Consider the following 25,601-nt stretch of genomic DNA (forward strand, 5'->3'; position numbering starts at 1 on the left):
CTAATCTTGCATTATCAGGAAGGAAAAAATAAATCACTTTGATTGCCAATTACTCCAGTTACTGATGCCAGCTCTCATTATCTGTCTCCACCTAAGCAGGAGTCACCTATATCTGCTACTTCAGAAAATGCTGAGGGAAGCAGACACTTCCAGCAAGGAGCACAGGAAAAACTGGTCTCTGCCAAACTGACAGCACTGTAGCACTCCTGATACACCAGCTCAGAAGCATCAATAATGTATGCTTATTGAAAATGGAACCTTTGAAGACATAGCTGATAGGAGAACTCACTGAACTGATAGCGGCAGAGGCGCATATAATCTTATGCCTATAAAGTTGTGATTTTGTGAGTCCTGGAGGAAGTGACAGAACTGACAGGAACAGAGCGGTGTATGGTTCACATGTGAAAAGTTTAAGCCAAGAATATGTATTTGGCTGAGATGCTCTTAATTTAGAGCCTGAGAAAACAACGCAGATGATTTTACCTTGCATAATACTAAAGACACATCAAAATTGCACTCCTTGTGTGACCCTTATAAGAGATTTTTTTTTTAACCATTTAAATACGAAGGAACTTTCTTATTTTATATAATCAAGAAATGGAAAACAGTTTTTATTAACATGTTTTACATTTACAATCTTTTATTAGCTAATCAACATCAACATGCAAAAATAAGCGCTAAATACAAACCTCTACAATATGGTTTTGTTTAAACTACAATGGTTTAATTCTTTCCAAAAGTCGTAAGGATGTGTTCTGTAGTCATTAAAATTGAACTATTAGTTTCAGTAATGAATACTATTTAGGCCCTAAAATTATGTAATTATCCTGCAAGGCATCTTCAGAAACTTTGCCCAACACTTAAGAATACCAGCTCATTTTCATGTGAGTACATTCTCAAAGCAAGAAATAAGGCAGTAGCACTAATGATTTCATATTGAACCCTATGCACATAACTAATAACTTTAGAAGGACTTTAACACTATGGTAGACTGGAAAAAGAACATTTAAACAAGCATCAAATTTTGCCTGAAATGTTCTCAGTTTCTCTCAACATTTATGCAACCTCCTTAAAATATTTGGGTTTGGAAAAAGACTTTATACTCCTTCAAACCAGTCCCTAGTTGATCCTCCAGAGAAGCCAGTCTCATGTCAACAACAACAATATTTTCCCATGGAAATAAGTTACATGATTCATGATCATGATTACTTCACGAGAGGATCATAAAGAAGGCAAAGAGGAGCTTAAAGGAGAGCATTTGTAGTACTGAAATCTTTCATAACAAAAGGGTCTTGGACAATTGTGAAGAAGAGGGAAGAAACATGGATTTAAGTTCCAATCTGTTGCAACTTCTCCCCCAGTGCAAGTGTCCATCTTTAAAGAGTTATCCTTTAAAAGATGAAAGTACTTTTGAGAAGAGTCCAATTTTTGACCTTATGTTACAAAACCTTGACAATCAAAGCTTCTTTTTGTTTTTATTCAAGTACAAACTTAAGTCATAATTCCTCTTTTCTTTTGTTTAAAGAGTGTTTATTGTTGCTCATTGATCTTTGGTCGCAAGAAACAATAATGCCACCGACAGGTCTGATCACCAAGGTGGCAGGTTTTGCTTCTTTGCCACACATTAAGGCCCCCCCCTTTACAGGGAATGCCAACGTACACTGTGTCAAAATTCCAGCGGCACTTTGTCTTGTTTGTACGGACCTACATGATGTAGACTTTCTCAGCTTGTGAGAAGTTGAAGACTTCTTTGGTTCTTGGGCAAATTACTTTGTCATCTTGACGAATAGAAAGCAGAGACTGGAAAAGAATGAAATCAAAAGATAATATTCACAACAGTATCTCAAAGCATTCATAACTCAGAGTGTTCTTAACTGCTTAGTAAATAATTCCTTCTTTTTTAAGGTACAGGCTGAGCTGAAAACATCTTTGCCCACATGGTACTTGCTCTATATTATTACACTCCAGAAGGGAAAATTTTCTGTGCCATTTGATTTCACACTATCAGTTTCCATGTTCACCACACGTTACTTTCTTTAAAAAACAACTTTATCACATGCAATCCCTTAAGAATTACTGTAAAAGGGCTGTTCCCCCCCTCCTCCCCCACTAATAGAGATGATCCTTCCAGCTTCCAGTTTACAAGCTCTTATTTTGACAGAGGAAGTTACTGTGACCGCCGCTATTTCAGCCATCAGTAAGGCAATGATTTCAACACTTACATTGTATCCATAGACATATCCATTTGGTAACATCATGGGAGGATTATTTTCATTCATTACATCCCCCGAAATCTTGCAGACTAGTCGGGAGTTGGCACAGTGTGCCATAGGCAGAGGCTGAGCCAGCTTGTTCAGGGATTTGCTACACACAGGGCAGTCTGGGTTTTTTGAACTCCCATCCTCTTTATAGCACTGTCTATTTAACAAGTTAAGGTACAACCAACAGACGCAATAGGAATCAGTTAATGAAATACACATCAGAAATACAGTAATCTGTGCAAGTTTAGACTAGGTTATACCCTGCATGCAACTATTCAAGTTTAATGTGTGCATACAAAAATCAAGTGCTTGCTTTCAAGAAGGAACAGCAGTGAACAACATGCACCTGGCACACTCTTAGGTAATACTTTTCCTCTAGAGTATGTCAGTAGCATCAGCCTTTCTTAAATAGACTACACTGTACAGCAAACAACCAACCTTCTGAAGATGCAGGATATATTTTATACTCTTATAAAACAAGTGGGATAAACTCTCAAGTAGTTAAAAACAAACAAACAAACAAACAGTGGCTCTCATCCAGCTCTCCAACTTTTGCAAATATATTATCCTAGGATGCATAGAAAGGATGACCCAGTATGAAAACAATGTAGAAACAAAAAATAAGTAAATGTCAATTTTTTTTTTTTTTTTTTTCTCTCCACTCTGAACAGCATTCATAGGAAAAACACTGTGCACAACAGCAGTATCTGCATTGAAGGATACGGTGTTTTTATAGCTGAAAGGCCTGCCTGGAGTGTTATAGTAAAAACAGAATTGTTTCCCAGCTGATGTAGTCTGTAGTTATCATATCTAAACTGCTGTATCAGCATTCTCCATCGAGCAGGGTCCAAGAGATCCTGTTAAAAAAAACACAACACAACTATAAGTTGTTTTTAATCTAGTTGTCCTGGAGGGGAGCCTGAGAGTGCTATCAACTCACTAGACTGAATCCATTACAAAATAAAAGCATACATGCTAACACACAGTAAGAATGTACTCGTTTAAAAAGGACCTCAACACTACGTTAGCAAAACTTTATTTAAAGCATTACATAAAATAGCTGACATGATGATATTCAGCACATGAGCTTCTGAAAACACGAGATCTTAGTTCAAAGAACGTGCTTTAGTTTCTAATAAAAGACATCTATCCAGAGGTTCAATTAAGTGATTCTGCAATAAGCATTGGCCCTACACTCTTCCTTGCTCTATCCACATCCATCAAATGTTCTAATTAGAGTTTGTAAATCTTCATAAGGATTTTTGTTTATTTGGCATTCTAGAATACCAGTCGATTTAGGAAGCCACATTAGTATGTGGACATTTGCTTTAAAGCTTCTGAACTGGTAACATCCAACTTAACAGACATCTGTTGAAAAGTTAGAAGCATTTTACTTTAAGTCAGACTAATTCTACCAATACATCTTTGTACTTCGTACTGTTTATAGAACTTCCAATCACTTGAACAAGACATTAAATCTGAAGAGCTGGCACAGCTTCAGGTTAGAGAATGCCGTGCATTCGAGGACACATTTCTTATATATTGTAATGCTACAGGTTACAAAAAAAATAGGTCTAAGTACATAATACAGTATTCATTTAAAAAGGATTTAAGATAATCAGGAACCAAACACATAGAAGTGAAGGATATTATGAACTCTCAAGTCACACCATGAAGAGTCATGCAGGAAGAGAAGACTCTGAAAACACACTCGTTATATTCCATATACAAAGGTAAATCCCTCCTTCTGCTCACACCTCTCCCTTCCTACCTATAACCACATTTTTTATGAGAAATAGCAGTGCTGATCACTCTTAGAAATAAGCTCCATATTGTCAAACTGCACACGCTACACTTTGAGGCAAATAGGAGAAAACTTATTTTAATATATTTCGTTTATTAACCAGGATTTAAAAGAAAGTAACTCAAAGACAACACACGGTGTAGCAGTAGTGAGAAACTCAAAACATGTGATACCAAACTACGTAGGCAGTGATATCATCATGGTGCAGACATCAGCCCTTATGCTTTACCCTGCACCACTTTGGCTTTCTCTGTTTCTCCTCATTTTACTTCTTAAGCAAGGAAAGACAGAAGGAAGAAGGATGGACACCACCATCACCTTCTGTTGTGATCACCTGCGCTGTGGAATTCCCCCATCCAGAGATCAAATTGGCCTGAGAACTTGTTTTGAAGTTTTAATAGTATACTTAAATATTTCATGTTCTCTTACATCCAATCTTTCAGTCCATTTATGTTGATCTTAGCATCAGTGGTTTAAAAATGTGCTTATACTGCCATGCTGATTATGTGGCAATGTCATTTCACAGGATTCTTGCCTTGTTATGCCAGCTCAACTATTGCCTACCTTCCACTACCACTATTATCTGTACGTGAGGACTGGTATTAAAATTAAGGACTATAATAAATGGATTTTTTAGAAAGTACAACTAGGAAAAAAATAGTTTCTATGGATCATCATTGCATTCTGTTTTACCGAAAAACAAATCACAAGCTTGTTTTATTATTCCCACTGTAACACTGAATTTCAAGCATAACATTACTGACCTTATAGGGGGAGATATGAGTGTCTGAAGGAAAAGCCAACATCCCCATCACTTGTCGAACCTCATCCAGCTGGCTTCCCTCAGCCTGGCTGAAATGCTTCCTTGCATGTCTGAAACAGATAATTTAGACCTTCCAGTTGTTACTCCATCAAGTAAATTTTCTCCATCATGTTATGTTAGACTTTAGAGAAAAACTAAATTCTGTTCTCAATACACAACCAAAAAGGTGGCGTACTTAAAGGACTTACAGTCCTACATATAAAAATACAAGAATAAACTTCAAACACCAGGAATTTTGTACTGCAATTACTTAGAAACCAAACTTTCTACCCGAGCACATAATCTTACCTCACCTACACCCAGCATGACAGATCCTAGACTGGTGGAAGAAATGTCTCCATTTACACAAGCTCAATGTGTTGCTCTTTTGCGTACACTTGTAAGAAAGGAATGTGGTCCAATAATGTGGTAAATGTGGTATTATGAACCACTAAAAATCAAAGCATTTAAAATTCTATCCTGTTTTCATTGACATTTGAGAACATTTACCTTTGCCTAAGTGATTATTTGGTATAGGCAGGAAGGCAGCATCAGTTTCTGTACAGACTACTAGAAATTCAGGGCAATGCAATAAAACCCACCCTGCTATCAGCAGCTTTTAAAATACTATGAAAAAAGTGTAACTACCACAAATTCATACAGAAAAGAAACACATAAGGCTGAAAGTTTACATAGAAAGAAGTAACAGAATTACCACAAACATCTTTAAAGTAAAGACAAATTTTAAGACATGCACAAAACGCTGAGAAACTAGAGAATAATCAGACAGGGATACCTGACTGCTTTAAAACCCTGTATGAAGCTTCTCATGTAACCATGTTAGTTCAGCATTTCTGCCAAAGTCCCTAATTACAGTGTTGCATAGCAGACTGAATATAGAATCAGCTCTGTATTGAATTTCTGGCATTGCTAAAATGTAGAAAAGTCTCCTCTGTGCTTCATTTTCTCCATAACTTGTGTTATAGTGAAGATAAAAAGTTACCTCTCAACTACCACGAGTGCTCTTCTTAACCTTTTTAGAGATCTTTTAGAAGTCTTTTTCTAAAAGTACAGATGATTTTAAAAGCATGGAGTATTCTTCAATTGTCCAAATCGTTCCTCTCCCAAAGGAGAGATACAGATGTAATTTTTTCTAATTCTGTGTTCTGCTAACTGTGCTTAGGTCGCCAGTAATACCATGAGAACAGTCTCTTCAGCAGTGCTTCAGTGCTCCTACTTCCTCTCCCACCCAAACCAGGAAGCAGTGGAAGTTATGCAGGACAGAGTGTTTCCACTCAGCTTCCTATTTTGGGTGAGCAATTCAGGAATGTAAATATTGTTCCCCAGGTGATAACTGTTACGATAGGAAAAGTACAAAATTTGTGCCCTGAGAGCAGAGCCTAAGCAGACTGAAAATGCTGGAAGAAAGCTCAAGTGTTTGTGTAGCCATGCACATGAAAGCAATAGCTGTTTAACAGAAAGCTCAGACAAAGCAAAAACTCAGACCTACCAGTCAAACAGGATTACTGTGCACACACACAGGGGAAAGGAAGAAAAAAAATCATAAAATGATCTGATCACTCTGCACTTGTGTTCTGTGATGTCAAAACAGAAGCAGTAATTCAGTTTTGCAACATCCTCTTTAGATTCGAGACCCTACTCCCTGTCAAACATCAACTACTTATTCTTATATTCCTCTTGCTTATAGGAAGACCTGATGCTGCAACACAAAAATACTGGCCACACTTAATGCCTATGTTCAAGAATATCTAGAATAAATTTTGTGTATACATATATAAAAACAGCATATACCAGCCTTTCAGGTGAGAAGTCCTAACCAGGCCAGCACTTCAATGACTTGAGAAGTACTGAACAACTTACAATATGGCACCATTTTGAGTTCTATCAGAATTAGGTTTTCCTAAGTTGGTTTGTGTTAGTTTTTGTTTTCTGATCTTCTCTGCCATGTCCCTTATAAAAACAAGGAAGTCCTCCCATGAAGCTTGAGATACTAATGTCTGAACCTCACCTACTGTGCACCTGCAAGCCACAGTGAAAATGAAGATATGCTTCAGAAAGAAGCAATTTCATTAATCCACGGCATTATTTTTTTTGGTTAATATTGGGAAGCAAGAGGCAAAACTATGAGAATTTGTGGATGCAAAACATTTAAGTACCACTTTACTTGCTCCTGTCATTGCCATTACTTAACCCTTCCCTTTCTATTGTGCTATTTCCATTCTCTCCATCTTTTCCAAATGTCAAACTCCTGGAGGTACGTATGAACACTAACAAGTGTTGCAATGCTTACTTCCAATGTTTTTACTATGTTAGACATACTGGTCAGTATAGCTAGAACAGTGGGTTAAGGTTTTCATCACTGTGTGTGGGCTATCACTGAAATCACTGAATCCTCCTTTCTCAAATGCCAGAGTGATTCTGTAAATTCTGTAAACACCTTCTGTTAGAAATAGCTGTTCCTTCAGCCCGAGGAAGTATGTATGCAAACAGTATGCTTGGCAAATCCAAAAAGGAAGAGATATCTGTGAAGACTTGATTTACAGTCTGTATGAGGGCACAACGTTTTTCGAAAAGCATTTAAACTACAGAATGTACATGTACACATCTATTATGCCTGAATACTTGAATGAAAGCATTTATCAGGAAGAAGCAATAACTTAACATGAACATAGTGTGTTATCAGGAGGATTTATTGTTTCTGCTCAGTTTTTCGGACCCATTCCTGAATGCATTTATCTCAGAGACTATAATCATTACAAAAAAAAAATCTACAATTGGAGCACTTAAAGTTTTATTATTTTTATGCAACTGTTCAAACAGCACTTCCCCACCCCTCAGGAGATAAAGATGAAGGAAAAAAAACTGCATATATACCCTCATTGGTGATAAGTATACTAAACTTAGTAGTGGCCATTTTCTTCATACATCACTGGTAACTCTTAATTACTATTTTTGTCCTTTATGCCTGAAGTTTACAGGCTGTTTTGTTAAGCTTTTAGCTGAGAACTGTGCATCCACGACTCCCCACCAAAGCAAAGCAGCAGAATGCTGTCAGATTTTTGAGAATGAAGTTAGTGAGAGTCCCGAAAGCAGGAAATGAGTGTCATTCATTGCTACTGCAGCAGGCATGGACTTCAAGCAATCGGAAGAGACTGTAGGAGTTACAGGCTGATGGGTTAGCCTAAGAACTTTGTGATGTACTTAGGCAGAAGTGATTTACTCTCTGTATTGAAAAAACAGCTTTTGTACATTCTTGAAACAAGCTCTCTGAAAACTGCTCTGATAAGCTACCTTAGAGCAAGGTCAGTCTGTACTACTTCTATTTTAAAAAGCTACAGAAATTCAAACACATTTAATAAGATAAATATTTTTAAGGCTCCCATCAGTTTCGTCCTAAAAGCAGTACGGCACTTTAGAGGTTCGCAGCAGGCAGCAAGCAAAGCTTTCAAACATATTTAAACACCAGCTGCGTCTCAACAAAATGTCAGCTCTCTGAGTTCCACTCATACAGGAAACTACTTGGTAAACAGCCTCTTTCTCTGCTTTCTAATGGATGCCTGACCTATTTATTGCACCAGGGACACAATACTGAAAGAATCCTGCTGCAGGCACTTAACAGAAGCAAGCTAATAAAAACACAAGTTCCAATGGATTGCAGCAAGATTTATGCTACACCTTCCCTCGTTACACACTTATTTTGAAGCAAAGGAGCACACAGTGCCACAAGCTAACTTTTTAATACCACATTCCTTAAGCACTCAGAAGTTGAACTTAATGTACAAAATGATCACAAATTATCAAGTTAGAAAAGTGAACTGAGAAGGCCTTCTCTGTGGGTCTTTTCCTTGACAAGTTATAGAATTAAAGCAGCATTATTATCTGTGGCAAGTTACAACTGCCAAGTGTAAACACACTGCAACCCTGAACTTGAACAGGTATATGGAATCCACATGCTTTAGCATAACATACTGAAGCTCATTTCCAATGTAGAAAGGACAAGCAAGTTTTAAATCTTGAAGGACTTAAACATGCTTTAATACCAGCTTACAAAGAAAGCCTCAAACGTAAAAGAAGCAACCACAAATCAATAAAAGCCCATGAAAGTACAAATTATCCCATGTCAAGAGTGCTGGGCCCTAAAATGAGGGGAACAACTTGCAAATTCTACTAGATTTGACAAGGAAAAGGAACCAGGAGGAAACAAACTTCCAGAAACAATAACAGAATACAGAATGAGCTTGTTACTTTGTCCCAATTCTTAGCCCATTTCTTTACTTCGGCTCTACCCCCATTCCATTTTCTAATCTCATAAGGAAGTTGAAGCTCAAAAAAAGTAGTTTTCTGAGCATGGACTATTCACTGTTAAAGATGCATGACTGCACATTTGGCAAAGAAGCAAAATTAGCAGAGAGTAAAGCTAAAGGCACAAAGGCACAGTATTCACTGCATATAAAGGACACAATGGGCTTCAGAAGACAGACCAAGTAGTTCGGTCTTTCATTCTTTTCCTAAGTACCTGGCTTAATTCCTCTGGACCTCAGAGCTCTGTCAAAAAATGTGTACATACCTAAAAGACAGCCTCTCCATCCCTCAATCACACAATTATTTAGCAGTTTTATCAGACTGCATGTTTGGTCATAAGTAAGACAACTACCAGTTAAGTGCAAGTAGGAACAATATGAGATGTCTCAAAGCCAACAAGAGATTTGAACAAATCCGAAATAACCCCTAAAACTAAGAGGTGGGTCATTTTGGTGTAGGTATTAGCATTAGGCTAGCCTCTCAGCATTGTTGAGCTGCCTTTTCCTTTTCTTCCTAAATTCAAGAAGGACCAAGTTTCTCATCCATTTATTCAAGAGAAATCATCTGGTTCACCCTGCAGAGGAATTGCTACATCTAAAGCAGATGACTGAGCTAAAAAATGCTTTCAGTCTACATTTATGATACTTGATATGTTTCCTACAGCTCTGTACTCCTCAGACCAAAAAGCAGCTTTTCCACAAAACACAAACCTCCTGCTGGTTTCAATTTCTAGTACAACTCCAAAGGCAGTAATACTTCCCACTTCTGCAACATAAAACTTGTCAGAAATCTTAAGGTGCAACAGTTATCACTGCAGTGTATTATAGAAGCATCAAATCCAGCCATAAAGCTTGTCAACTCACCCTAGGTTTAAATACCCTTAAAGATAAAAACAACCAGAACCTGCTGTGAGGTCCTCTCCCCCTTCTCCATATCTAAGTTCCAGTAGTTCTGTTCTTGCATCATAACTTATGATGTAGGAAAAAGTACTCCTGTAAGAATTACCAACACATTTTATAGTTCCACTATCAAATTTGCACTTATTGCAGCAGAACTGGTTTCCTGCATTATCCTGGAGCATTATTTCAAGACTTTAAACCAAAACTAAAAAGCATAAATCAATTCATGGACTGAAACTGCCAGAAAGATCATCTTATGGTTGAAGCCAGGCCATGATCAGACCTAACTTGAGTTCTCCAGCTCATTTGCACCACCTTGGGCAGCTTTACTTTCTTCTCAAAGTTCTAATGTTAAACTAGTTCAAGTGATAAAATGGATAGTGAGTTTATTTGGGGCTAGGGGAAGGGAATGAGACATGACTTATTATCACATAACAAGGAATTATCAAGTTATCCATTCAATACAAGTACAAAAAGAGAACTTGGCTTAAAGCCTAAATGTGACAAACAAGATTATAGATAACAAAACAGAAGATAATTCAGTCAAATGAACTGTTAAGCTTCAGACGTGTTTCTTTCACCTTTTAGTATTTTTTTGTAACAAAATTGCAATGAGTTCCTACCATAAACTAAGATAAGTATGTTCATCACACACCACCAGAATGCTTAGTTTTAAAACCAACTTTGTAATCCTTGACTGTGGAGTGAAAAGATGTGGAGTTTAAATAACAACAGATTTTCAAAGAAGTTGCATCTGGTCTGACATCTCACCTTTGGAAAATAGAAAAAACACAACCTCAACTAAAATCCAAAACATGATCACAGTAACACTATCAAGATTCCTTGCAGCTGTGGGGCTTTCAGGTATTGCAGTAACAGTCACATTGCTGATGAAGCATTCTATTGTTGTAAAAAATGTTTGTAAAGCATGCTATTTTCATACCTCACAGCATCCAGTCTCTTGTTCTGTCGAATGAGTTCAATGAACTCCTGAATCCTTAGGCTGAACTCCAGACAGCTCTGAGATTAAAGACAAGACGGGGTCTTAGATGGTGCCAAAACCACGCTTCTCCAGATGTTAAATAGTATGTGTGCACAACAAAAAAGTGTTAATTACATGCAATCTTGTTTGCTTGCTTTTAGGTATCCATGCAGAGAAATTTGAAATGCTGTCTACAGACAAGACAGCAACACAGAATTCCCTAAAAGCAAACAAAAAGCTCTTCCATTTGCCTCCTTCCAAATTTCAGCATTTAGGAGGAGTGAACATTTTCTTGATGACTGAAATCATCATTATTTAGGGTGCAAGTAAGAGTAGCAGGTGGCTTCTCTGTACTATCTTAAAGTTAAAAGCAATAGATTCAGTAGAAGTTTGGAGCCAGTTTAAGACATGAGAGATTGACCCAAAAAACTACAAGGAAGAAATATGCCTTTGAACTCATTCTGAAAGTGCCCTCCTATTAAGAGAAAGCAGCATGGGATCTAGACTGCTGCAGGCCTCTCCCCAGCTCCCTTTTTTCATGCTTCTACCCCACTGCTGTTGTCAAGCACCTAAAAGCCATGCTAGAAACAAATCTCAAACAAAAAACCAAGTGGCATTTACCTGCTTGGGGAAAAAGGTAAAATCTGAAGCCTAATGAAGTTAAGTGTCCCTTTAAATCAAATTCCATCATCAACTCACAAAAATCTATTAAAAAAACCTTTGAATATATAGAATTAAGAAAATTCTCCCCCTAAAAGAATAATTCATTACACTTCCACGTAGAGACACAGTTAACTATTTTATTATTATTACCCTAACAACAAAAAAACCAGAGTCCCATCTGAATCTTGAAAAATAACTATTTTGAGTTCCCCTCAGTTGCTTTGTTCGGCAAATCTATTTTCTGCTCCCCAAAACTTCTGATGAATAGTTGTCTTTTTGTATTGTCCATCAGTACAATACCATCCAAAACCCCTCAGAGACTTCAGGAGGAATTTGAGCAACTCCAAACTTCCATCAGTAAACTGCCTGGGGTGACTGCTGTGTACGTTGCAGCAATTCCTTGGTTTAAGATTAGAAATGTAAACCACTTGAAAATAAATGATATATTCTGTCCTGTTAAAGTACACCTGTTTAAGGAGTAAAAAGTAAATTTTCCAAGTACACCTTCCTCTGTGCTCAAGACCATAGTTTGCAAAGTAAAATTTTGACTTGATTTGCAATTCTCAACTAGAATTAGAGTTCTTTCTTCAGATCTACACAAAACCCTTATTTAGAATACTGGTTAAGTTGGTTTCTATTAAAGAAATTAATCAAACTTATTAATTGTTAACGATACCAAACCCTAGGGCTCAGTTATTTCATTAACATGCTTCAACAGCAGAGAAAAAACCCACAGCTCTCCCCTTCGCCCCCAAGAAAACCCAACCTGCAGAGACTAAGTAGGGCTTGCAGAATTTTTCTCCCATTCTCCAAAGAGGAGGGCAGGGAATATTTTTTCCTTACTTGTTTGGCAAAGGTTGCTGATGAAAAATTAAGATATTCACTCATTAATTTCTTCCATTACTTAATATATTAGAATTATACATATATTTTTTCCCCAGCAGTACAATTATGCAATAATGTTCACATACCAATTCTGGCTTTCCTTTAATGGTTTCCAAACAAAGATCATTTTCTTTAGAGTAATCATTGGCTGTTTTACTCATGTCCTATCTTTGGTTCATTCTCATTTTGGTGCCCGAGTGACAGAGATGTCACTCTTTGCTTATCTTTAAGGATACGTAAATTTTTCATTAAAGAAAGCTTAGTTTAAAAACCAAAACTTCTGAAGGAGGCGCAGGTCGTAATTAATACAGTCGAACAGATTTCTGCAAGCTCTATAAAAGACTATAACATGCTTTAAAATGTAGAATTTGAGAGTCAAGGAAATTTAAACCAACTGCACAGGAACCAAAATACAGCATGTTCAGGTCACAACATTCAATGGCTAGAAGACAACTTACTCTGTTTATTGCTTAATAAGACTTGTTTTCATTTTTGTAAGAAACTCTTCAATACTTTCCTCATGTAAAGCTGCTTTTTCACTCGAGTCTGTTTAGTTCTGGATTTACGTATATTGCACTTCAAAAATACAAATCCATATGATATTTCTCTCAGACACTGGTTTACAAATCAATCTCATTCTTCATATATGAATTATGAGCTGCATTCTCAGCAGGATACAAAGAGCTGTACACAGATCCACATGCACCGAGATACATACACTGCAGTAAGGTTTGGCATTCACTTGGGCTGGTTCAGCACCAGTAACCTTAACCTTAAAAAATAAATTTTGTACTTACTGCCCTTACTTTTATACAAGGCTTCATTCAAGACCTATAATTTAAACCAAATTGACCATATCAAATAACCAACTACTTTAGAAAACCACTACTTAAGCAAAACATTGACATTGTTTTCATACCTTCATTTTTCTGAGCCTGGATTTGTTATCGTGACACCAAGCCAAGCAAGTCATAGTCTCTTGTCTCTCCAATGACTCTTCCACTTCTTTAGCAGTCAAAAACATCTCAATATTTACTAAGTCCTTAAGGAGCAAAGAAAAAGGAAAGCACAGCTTGTTAAATCATACTGATACTTCACACAGCAATGCATTTAACCAACTGGAGCACAGGGATACAAAAACTGTTCTAGAGACATCTTTAAAGAACATTACTTAAAATATACAGTAACAATTTTGTAAAGACTGCATTTCCATGTGCCAAGATAGACTCACAGTAAAATGACCACTCTTCTAAATCTATTTATGCAACTGAACTAGAAAAAAGAGTAAAGATGACATCTTGAAGCTTTGCAAAGAAATTGACAAGATCTCATCAGCTGGGTGCAATCCATATTTCCAAGAATACCTGGTTTTCACAATGCTTATGTCATTGGACTAAGGAACTGAGGAACCATATAATGACACTGGCATAATGAAAGTAGATATGTTTAAAGCAGGAGCAGCATCTGGTATCAAGTTTGTCAGCAGCAAGCCTTGTACACACCTCTGCTACTTCATTGCAAGCTGCTTTATGCATTTGTACCAACCAAGGTTAACACAGTCCAATAAGATTTAAGATCTCCTAGGCTAGCAAATAATTTTTTCCCATATATTTCTGAAAAAGCAGTTTGTTTCCAAACGATACAAACAAGATTCACTCTGAATTGGCACCGCCAGAAGTTATTTCTGAGCTGCATAAACATATCATGCTGTTACAGTTCACACTTTGTTAAAGAAAATACACTGTGAGATTCCATAACTCAATACAAGCAACAATCCAGTATCAAATGTTTGATTAACACACCAGTTTGGAACAAGTTCACTTTTACGTAAACTTCATAACAAAATGCAGAAAATCATACAACTGAAATGATAAGTATGGCAAACGTTATAGTAGCTGCAGTGAACTAAACCTCTCTCTGAAATAGGTGGCATTTTCAGCTATTAGAACAGCTGAATATATTCAGCCTTAGACTTTACTGAGGCAAAGTTAAAAAGCATAGAAATAGTGCCAGGCATATCGCATTCACATCTTGCATTTCATCAGCCAATTTCTCCTTATAAATATGGGAAGCCTCCTACTATTGGAAAAGCAGGGCAGATTGGACTAGGTTTTGTGAGAATGGTTAAGAAATGTAGACACGTTTCATACACTTCTAAATTGCAGTGTAGAGCACAAAAGTGTGGAGCACAAAAACTTCTCCTGAAGTTTTCTCCATTAACAGTTTGTTTTTGAAGTCACATGCAAAGTTTACATGCAACATGCATTACATTTTAACAGAATGTATGACTGCAACAACAAAAGCATTATACCATCAATAGATGAAATTAACATACAACTCTAGAGTTACCAAATCCAAGTAAGAATGAGGTCAGAGCTAAAGTAGTAAAGAAATGGCAAGTTTATAGAAGGAAACTAATCTTGCCCATGTAAATCAACTGTATAAGTAATCTGACATTCAATGCCACCATACCCATTATCTTGTTGGCCTATTCTTCCATGCAGCTGTTAAAACCGACTAGAGTTAGAACAACATTCCCCATACATCTCCCCAGGATTAAGTTATGTGCAACCTCTTAGTAAGCATCACTTATTTTTACATCCAATTACAACAAAAGCATTTTCTGCTACTTCAATAAAGGTCTGGATATGTGAGATATACCAAGAAATTGGTGGTTTTGCCACATTTGTTCGCTTTTCCTGGCTTCATCAAAAGTATGGTGTTCTTTTCAAATATGTGCATAGGCATTATAGGTCAACGAGCTGGTGAGAATCCCAACTAAAAGCATTTACCAGTGAGATGATAGTATAGCAATCTTCAGCTCTCTCTCAACTATTGTTGAGGGAAAGAAGTTGCAGCAGCTGCTGAGAAAGAAAAAACCTTCAAAGTGAAAATAACTCCTACAATCCTTTTGCAAATTTAATATAAAAAATGCTCCATTTGGTACAGACATGTTAATTGGATTTGTGTTTGCCAAAAGGAATCAAAGCTTGGCAGTTGTCTCCATTAAATAGACAGTATGAATCCAGAAAACAGAATATTATTAATTGAAAGATTTTCCTTTGGAACTACAACCGCATTTAAATTGTTCCAATAAATGTTTTTGTTCTCTGCTGAGTAGGTAGCAAGTAACAGAACAATATACAAAAGCATTAAGAAATCCATTTGTGGGAAAAAATAGGTTATGGATTTGATAACAAACAGTTGTAAGTCTTGATTAAGCAGATTGACAGAACAAAAATACTAAGATTCAATCAGGCAATATTCTTGTAACAAAACCCTACACGTGCTGTTGTTACTTTTTAAGTCTGACCACTCTTTCCTATTTTGGTTGTGCCTCCACAGTGTATTTCTTCAGTTGTTGTTAATGAAATAGAAGTACAGAGCATGAGAGGACTACGTGGCTTTAAAATGGCCCTGGTCTTCTGTGCAGGTCAACACTAAGCTCTCTGGAGAACTACTCTCTCACATCTTGCATATAAATTATAAAGCAATTTTAAGGTCTCTATCATCTTTTTCAACACTGCAAGTGTTTCTTCATTTCACAGCTTCAATTTTCACATAAAAAAATGACTGCAATATTTTATTCCCTGACTGCAAAGTTATAGACAAGCCCTGTGCTGTACAGTGTTATCAAACCACAACATACAAGCACACCTCCAGCCTCCCATGCACCTCCATGATAACACTGACTAAATTAACTCAGAAATGCTTGATTTTTGATAGGAGGACTAAGTAATGGCAAACCTACATCCAGGTAGGAGGAAAAAAACCCTCTGGCCACATATATTAATAATTATGCAAACAAAGAGAACATTCCTCTTCCTACAGAAAGCAAGGAATTATCAGCTACATTTTATTGTTTCTGCTTATAACTGCTGGACCCAAGTCAACCTCCCTTCCCATCTACTCACCAGGTACCAGAAGGGTAACTATTTAAGCACTGGACAAGCATTATCATAAAACAACTATTCAATTCCATTATGATAGTTCAAACTTCACAGAAAAAAAGACCTATTACAGAAAATCACACCCTAAGTCTGAAGGCACTTAGGTGGAACCAGAGACTTATTTATACATCTATCCATCACCCTGTGCTCAGCACGATTTACATATATATAGCTTTTAAACATCACTACTTTTTAAGCTGCAAGTGCTTACAGGGAGGAAGGCTACCAACCCTATAATACTGCACAGAATTTCACTAATTAAGGTATAAAATACCGTGAAGAATGAGGATTCCTTTACTATGATGATTACTACCTATAATCCCAGCCAACATAAAAGCCACAGCCCTATAAACGTACTTCTCTTTTCTTTCTCTGAGATGGGTTCTGGGTAAGAACATCCCCAGCATGTACATGCACGTCTGCTCCTTTGAGGGCATCCTGAGCTCTGATCACTGCCAGCAAAGACTGAGAAACTTGGTTTTCTCACCTGAGCAGCAGCACCCCATTTTCAAGAAGCTCCAGCACCCACCCCGACTGGAGACCAGGTGCAAACACTAACCAGTAGTTAGATACCAAATTGCACCTGAAAGACTGAAAACTTTTCTTCCTAGAAGGAACATTTAGACTTAAGTTTATACCAGCTGCAGGACAAACCTGCAAGGAAGCCAGTTAGAGTTCCCAAAGTCCTTGGAGACTTTCCTTGGTATGAAAAACAATCAACAAAAACGCTAATTGAAGGCATAAAAACTGAGAGAACATGAAAAAATGGGCTCAATTTCATGAACTCATATGGTTGTGGAAAAATAACCAACCTGAACATTGTGTGAGAAGAACAGCTGAGAAATGAAAAGGTGCATACTAAAGGCAGTCAGATAATTTGCTTATAAGTTACAGATATTTTGACTTTACATAAATTTAAAATTGAACACAACTATGTATGCTACAAAGCTTTTCTACCGCAAAATTTTAAAGCAAATGAGCAATCTGCCATCACACATTCAAATGTGAACTACCTTTGATTTAAATTTAAGCAAAGTGTGTAACTAAGGTCCTATATTGAAACAGAACTCAGTAGTGAACTAGAGAAAAAGCAGCAAATCCACTTACTGGTAGGAAATAAATACAACAAAGTCTTGCTAAGAATAATGAATGCCAAACTTGTTTGTCTTTCTTGCTCTGTAGGACTTGCACAACTGCTGACAATACATATTTGCACAGGATTCCTTTATTCCAAGACACAGACAAACTTTATTCACTTCACTGCAAGCTAACTGCATCACAGTCAAAGACAGCAATAATTCAACCAAAGAGCTTTCTTTTACTGACTTATAGAAGTGACCTCTTCAAAGATGGCAATGCAAGATTCCCCCGGGACATCTTCAGAAAGCTCCAACCTCCTATTTAAAGATCAGCACAGAAGCAGAATCCTTCATCCATTTTGTCAGAACTTGTTTATCCATCTTTAGACTGCAATCACACACTGAGTAAATTAAAACTTTATGAAATTACAAATTATTTCTTAGTTCCAGTCATAACCAAGAGACAGCAACATGTGCGAGAGGTAGTTTGTTTCACAGCAGGTAAAATTCTGAACTTCACTACAAATCACTTTTAATAAGTCAGTCATTTGCTATTTTTAAGTCTATTCCCAAACAAGAACCAAGCTTGATGCCAAGTGGATGTATGACAGTCTTAGTGAGATTGACTTCCTATTGATACTACAAGCATAAGAGCACCATTCTCATACTAAAAAAGGTTTTGCTGAAGTGCTTAAGCATTCAGTAGTACAGTAAATATCCATTTAATCCTCTGTATATGAAATACAGTAAACACTTGGATCACTCTAGAATAAGTTAAAAAAAAAAAAAAAGCTGTATTAAGCTTTCAGTGAGTACTCAGATATTGAGCTATCTATCTTGAACATGCAGCCTAACCTCCAGCAGAGTTTAGGAAGCAGTTATAAAACAGACAGAAGCGCAGCAATGAACAGCTACAAACAAAAGGTAACTTCAGTGTTACATACTCGTATACTGATTTGTTAGATTTTCTTCTGTGATGAATACACAGCAAGTGCAGGAGCTGCCCTGACAGTGCATCTATCACCACACAGCTCAGGAATAAAGCAGATGCAAACACCTACAATGCTAGACAACAGGACCCAGCAGGGAAGGAGGCTACCATTCTTCTGCAATGCAGAAAGAGTGACAATGTGTTAGTCTAGACTAGAACATACCACAGTGCCTGACAGGTCCATTCTTTTGCCCCTATACAGCAAAAGGGAAGCACTACAGGTTGTAGGAACCCATCCTTCACAGTAAATTCAGAATATAAAAAAAATCGCACTGAGACAGAAGGCAGAAAAAATAAAACAAAAGCATAGGTAGTAACAAACCAGCAACATCACAGTTAAAGATCTGTTAAAAAGAGGCACAAATTAACATTAAGAGGTCTCCTTACTCTTAGCTCATAAAATGATGTTGCCTGAAGTTCATTAAGCTACTATTAAGTGTTATAATGCTACACATTAACGGCACTACAGAGAAAATAAACAGACTAAATGATGGAATGCCCTACTCAGAAGCCAGCTGCAAAGCTAGTTGTATGAAAAAAGCAGAGAGACAGCCAAACCACAGATCCATCAACAGACAAAGCAGAGAAGTTTTTGTCTACAAAGTAAACACAGTACTCCATGGTGTACATAGCTGAGCTTTTGCATGAGAGCATCTTCTGTGACCTCTATATAGCTTAGACTTTTATTTTACCCAGTTACTTCTAGAGGACCCCAGTAACACTGTGACTGTCAGAATAGTGCCTGGCATGAAGCAATGGTGCTACTTCTTTTGGCAATTGGTTCTAGTGAATAAACTTACAAGTCCATTTTATTTCAAATTAAACTTTTTTTCAAACTTCTGATTCCATGCACTGCTTCTTTGTTACGCCTTTCTCCACTTGATGAAGTAGTCCCTCAAATTACTATTTTCTGCTCCTGTACCTTGCAGTTCACTTACCAAGCTACTCCCCAAGCCTGCTCCTTACATCTTTCAATCACCTGCCATCGTCTCCAACTGCTTACTGAAGTAAAGAGACCAAAAGAAATAGATTCTGCTTCTGACTGCTCCACAGGCAAACAAAGAACTGTTTTGTTTGCCTACTTGTCCTCACACACATCAGTCATTTTGGTGGAGCCTCACAGTGCAGCTAGCTAGGCTGGTTATTATAGCAAGTTGTTCTCCCAAAGCCTCTCATCCTGTCTCAGCAGCTTCTGTAACTCAGCAAATAGCTGCACCTTACCCAGCAGGACATTATACCAAGCTTCACACAGTCATGTCTACACCAGACTAGTGCAGAAAGCCTTCAGAGCTTTTAAGATGCATCCACAGGCAGAAAAAAGCTTCTGCTCACCACTCTGTTTTCTGCAGTAGCCTCTTCTGGTTGAGGAAAGAACACCAACCCCTGGCCAGGTGGGCACAAAGCACTGCCATCACCCAAGCAGGAACAGTCTGCCCTAACAGTGTGGACAAAATTGAACTCCTGTCACCAGTAGAGCAACAGGAGAACGCACAGCATGTAGAGCAATATTTATATTTTGAAGGAATGTCTGGAAAGAAGAATGCGTAAGGAAAACATCAGAGGCATAAATGAAAGCAAACCTCACACATCTAGACAGTCTCTACTTGAAAACTCCGTTCTACCATTAGATAGACAGTATTTCACTTCAAGAATCTTGAATGACTACATTTAAACAGGATATTTTGCTAGCCTTTCAGATTAAGATTTTGAAATAAAATATCTGTTAGGTATATTACTTACAAGAAGGTAATCCATTTTGTCTAAAAGAAAACTGGAAATACAGCCTCAACATCACAGCACACTTCATGTTGTTGGCTTTGAAGTGTCAAATGATTTGTAATGAGAAAGTTTGTTATTCTGGATTGATCGGGACTATTACATATTTACATAATTGTAACTCCCAAAGATGCTGGAGACAAACTGCACATGTAAGGCTGTTCAGGAATTAAAGCACTTGGAAATTGAGATGAACACACTCAGATGTTCATTATATCAATGTACTGGAAGTTGCCATGCCTACACTAAGAACATTTGGAGGAGCTCCTGAGTTGCTAGTGTACAGCTCAGCACTGTAAGGTAACAGCCTGGCCAGCTCAGCAGCTCCTTTTCAGGCAGCCTCGTCCAACCTCTCCAGTGTGGGAATCATAGGAGAAGGACACAACAGACAGCTTCAGACAAACTATCTTTTGCCATTCAGCCTGCAATTAGAAAGTCAACCTATCTGTATTCTGTGTAACAGCAAGGCAAAGGCTACAAGCAAGCATTATCACAAATTTTATTTACCTGTTTAAAACAGAAGCATTACGAATATAAACTTATTTTGATGAATATATACTCAAGTGCTTGCATAACACCTGGACCACATCTTCAAGATTTCTAAATGTGCAGTGCTGTGACAGTTACAGGAAGCATTAGTTCAGCTTGAGCATCACATGGCCTCCTTTATGTAAACTTAAGGTTCCATAAGCACATGTATTTATTTCCTACTGAAGCAATCATATTACTAATATTCCTCCTATTCCAAGTAGAAAGCACCAAGAACACTGAATCAATATTATGCAGCTTTTAGATAGAGATTTCACTCCTACTTCCTTTAGTTGTAGCAATTCAGTGGAAATGAGCATTTCAGGCATTTGGGGCCCAGACTCTTTAGTGAGTAGGAAGATGAAGTTACTCAGGAAAAGCAAGATTTCACGAGATGCAGATCTGGCATCAGGTTTTACTCCATAATAGAAATCATTCAGCAGTCATCTCAAGTTTCAGTTCAAAGATCCATTTTACAGTTTTGAGGATTTCTTTCTTCAATAAAGCAAAGAGAGAATCTTTAGCTTAAAGGCAGGGGTAATTTGAGATGGGCTACCTAATGAAGAGAGCAGCCACTTGGTCAAAAGCCATACAGCTTGTCTAGAGGAATATAAATCTCTCTTATTCTAAAGGTCATCAAAATAAGAATTCATGACTCCTCATAGCCAAATTAGATGGAATACCTGAGTTTGCTGCAGGCATTTTTACAAATATTCGGAGTTAATTAATCTGTCGAAAGTTATTTCCAAATAATTAAAACCGAAGCAGTGTCTATGAAATAGAAAAGAGGAAAAACTGGATCAAATTATATAGAAGGGAGAACAGCAGATCAACTTATTGAGACAGTGACTGCTGTATTTTTGAATTAGATTTTGACCACAAGTGAAAGGAATATTTGCCACACCAGTTTCAAAGATAAGTACTTCCAGAATGGCTTTTCCAGTGCCTGCTACGCTTTTGTATTCTACAGGGACTAACAGTGACCAAAAACTTAGAAGTTCTGCTTGAGAAAAAAAACCGAAACAGCTAAGATCTGAATTCCCACACCAAGAAAATGATTTTCTTTAGAACAGTTTGTAACTGGTGTAGCACTGCTTGAAGTGTCAAGAAGCCCTTGTAATATAGGCCAATGCTCACAACAGTCATAAAACTTTGGAAGTCAATGATAGAATTTATTTTCTTCCAACGATTCTCAAAAGCAAAAAGCAAACCGGCATTAACACAACTGTTTAGCTAAGTATCTCAGAAGGATCGCGCATCTAGTTAATCACTGATCTAAGACCATTAATTTGCAAAACTGATTGGCATGCAGAACCTACAAAGCAAGGTCAATTTAACTTTCCTTAATATTTTAGAACTATTTATTTCAATTCAAGTGCTCTCTTGCATCTGGAACTTCATTGGCAATGCTCCCCCAATACACACCATAGAGTATAGCAGCTCTTCTGCCTCTCAGATTTTTTATTCATTTGCTCCCTGATCTAACACACAGTATAAATTTAAAAGCATCTATTTCAGAAAAAAGTGATAGCACAACTTGCCCAACACATGCAGTAAGGCAGGAAAATTTATCATGCTATGATAAACTAAGCAAAGAATATTTACAGCATAGAGCGACAATTTCAGAATGTAATTTGTTTTTCCACAATATTGGCAAAATTGCTGCTATAACATATTAAACAGAACATAAGGAAGCTTTTTTCTACCTAGCTTATTAAAGAGGCTAGAAAAAGCACCAAATTCATAAAACAACCCTCCAACAGACAAACAAAGGCAGCACACTTAACCACAAAAACTTCCCTACAAACAGCAACCAACCTCCTACTAAGACACTGCACCTCCAGAATTAGATCAGAGCCAGCAGTGTGCTCTTGCTGCTTGGAAAGCAAATGGTATCCTAGGCTCCACCAGAAGAGGGGTGGCCAGCAGGGGCAGGAGGTGATTGTCCCCCTCTACTCTGCTCTTGTAAGGCTCCATCTGGAGTACTGTGGCCAGGTCTGGAGCCCCCAGTACAGAAAAGATGGGGAGTTGTTGGAGAGTGTCCAGAGGAGAGACATGAAGATGATCAGGGGACTGGAGCACCTCCCCTATGAAGACAGGCTGAAGGAAGCTGGGCTTGTTCAGCCTGGAGAAAAGGCAGCTGCAGGGTGACCTCATTGCAGCCTTTCAGTACCTAAAGGGAGCCTACAAACAGGAGGGGAATCAACTCTTTGAAAGGGCTGATAACAGCAGGACAAGGGGAAATGGTCTGAAGTTCAGGGAGGGAAGATTTAGGTTGGATGTCGGGGGGAAGTTCTTCACAGAGAGAGCGGTGAGGTGCTGGAACAGCTGCCAGAGAGACTGTGGATGCCCAGTCCCTGGAGGTGTTCAAGGCCTGATTGGATGAGGCCCTGGGCAGCCTGGTCTAGTATTGAATGTGGAGGTTGGTGGCTGCGCATGTGGCAGGGGGGCTGAAGACTCACGATCCTTGAGGTCCCTTCCAACCCTGGCCATTCTGTGAGATTTGCTGATCAGCTAGTGGCACAGAACTGTACCAACATTTAACATAGTAGAACATGGGACGCCAACACTAAGATCAAAGACAACTCTGCCAGCTAACTGAATATATGAATCTGTAAATGAAAATATACATTTTTATGTTGGTGTTGCACTGCAAAGTCACAATGGAGTCAGAGTAAGATCATCATCAAGTGTAACAAGCTGATACTGATGAGCTTCATTTACATGCAATAAAAGAAACACCTTCAACATCTAGCTTGTAACTTCAATCCAAATCACTTTTCACATCATTAGGGAGTTAGAAAACATCAAGAAAAAAGTGCAATAGAATCCTCTCCCCCCCTACATTTACTTTGGCACAAGCATGACATTTCTGTCCTTGATTGTCAGCTCTTACTTTAACATGACTCATGTTTTTATACACATTTCCATTCCCAGTACTGCTGTTCAACTCTTTGAAAGGGTAGATAAAAGCAGGACAACGGGAAATGGTTTTAAGTTGAGGGAGGGAAGATTGAGGTGGGATGTCAGGGGGAAGTTCTTTAGTATGAGACTGGTGAGGTGCTGGAACAGGCTGCCCAAAGAGGGGCTGTGGATGTCTTGTCCTTAGGGGTGTTCAAGGCCAGGTGGCCCTGGGCAGCCTGGTCCAGTACTAAATGGGGAGGTCAGTGGCCCTGCACATGGCAGGGGGGTTGGAGATTCAGATCCTTGAGGTCCCTTCCAATCCTGGCCATTCTGTGATTCCTTTAAGACATGACATACAGAATACATAGTACCAGCTTTAGTTCCTGTACTATGCTTTATAACCTATAAGCTGAGCTGTGCACTATAACTTATTTCTACATTGAGCTAGTTAGTTCTGGCTTTTAAACTTCCATATGATTTTCACATCAGCACTTTTCATAGCCATTTGCTTCCTAGCTTATAACCACAACTTTCAAGTGCTTATCTTCCTTGTCATGAATTCAAGAATCTAATTCTTGTTAAGATATTTAATTTAGTAAGCAGACTAGAATTTGCCTCAGCCCATCAATAATTATTAAAATTAGACACTATGGTGAGTCAACCTGCAAGCAAACTGTCTGCTATGTACTACTGGCAAACATGTGAATGATTTAATGGCTTTTGGCCACTGACGCAGAGTAACTTCTAAGCTGCTTCCACCCATGAAGTACCATAGCAGCTCTGCAGGTCTCTTGGCATTCAGAAGCCACGTAATGAACTTTAAACACACAGGCTGAAACTTGTTCCCAAGACTGGTCTAACAACTATTGAAAAATACCTAATCTAGGATCCCCAAGATGCAACTGAAATGGAAAAAGCTCAGCCTTTTAAACAACAGCAAATACCATGTTTTGCCATTTGGTCTGCAACCACAAGAACAAGAATAGCTAAGGTTGGTAATTCTCAAAATTCAGTCCAACCCCTTTGCTCAAAGGAGGGCTGAGTAGAACTGGTTACTTAGGACCATGTCAGTCCAGTCTGGTTTTAAACATCTCCAAGAACAGAGAGACCCACTGCCCCAGTATGTCTGCTGGGGACCCCAGAAATAGATGAAGAACACCAGGCAAGTCTAAAGAGTATTGAGTAGAGGGGATGGATCACATTCGTCCACTTGCTGGCAACGCTTATCTCAGTGCAACCCAGAATGCTGTTAAGGAGATCCTGTCAGAAAAGTGCATCGCTGTCATGTTCAGCTTGCCCACCAGCCTCACCACCCATCATCCCCTTCCCTTTCTGCAAAGCTGCCTTTCAATCACACACAGCACATACTGGTGGCATGGAGTTATACTTTCCTAGGTATGGGACTCCCTTCACAGAGCCTCATGAGGTTCTTGTTTGCTCATTTATTCCAGTTGCTCAAGGTACCTGCAAGGGGAGCACAACTCTCTGCTGTATCAATCACAGATCCTAACTCTCATCACCTGCAGACTTTAAGGACACTGTCCCATCACCTACTTCATGATGAATGACACTGAGCAGTACTGGACCCAGTTATGACTTCTGTTCTACCTCACTCGTGACTGGCCTTAAACTGAATATAAGGTCATAATAATCAGTTGTTTGATCCTAGCTGCTGTGCTTAAAAAAAAAAAAAAAAAAAAATCTAATCTTCATTTATAACAGCTCAGGATTTGAGGAAGAGTTGCCCCCCAGAA

At 38.2% G+C, this 25,601-nt stretch overlaps 1 protein-coding gene across 3 annotated transcripts in view; it reads right to left on the reverse strand.

Annotated features, from left to right (window-relative positions):
- Positions 1 to 1,704: 1,704 nt before the first annotated feature.
- The window catches only part of MAEA (macrophage erythroblast attacher, E3 ubiquitin ligase), a gene marked incomplete at both ends in the record, with an annotated part of 45,716 nt that continues 21,819 nt past the window's right edge, over positions 1,705 to 25,601 (reverse strand). For 2 of the 3 annotated variants that reach the window (XM_079535142.1, XM_079535140.1), the window contains 6 exons: positions 1,705 to 1,800; positions 2,223 to 2,418; positions 2,985 to 3,118; positions 4,830 to 4,938; positions 11,033 to 11,109; positions 13,539 to 13,661. In XM_079535142.1, the coding sequence (XP_079391268.1) occupies positions 1,705 to 1,800; positions 2,223 to 2,418; positions 2,985 to 3,118; positions 4,830 to 4,938; positions 11,033 to 11,109; positions 13,539 to 13,661 (735 nt within the window). The remainder of the gene's footprint in view (positions 1,801 to 2,222; positions 2,419 to 2,984; positions 3,119 to 4,829; positions 4,939 to 11,032; positions 11,110 to 13,538; positions 13,662 to 25,601) is intronic. The other variant, XM_079535141.1, reaches the window with a different exon arrangement.

This window comes from Tetrao urogallus (genome assembly GCF_951394365.1).
Source record: "Tetrao urogallus genome assembly, chromosome: 4".
Taxonomy (NCBI): Eukaryota; Metazoa; Chordata; class Aves; order Galliformes; family Phasianidae; genus Tetrao; species Tetrao urogallus.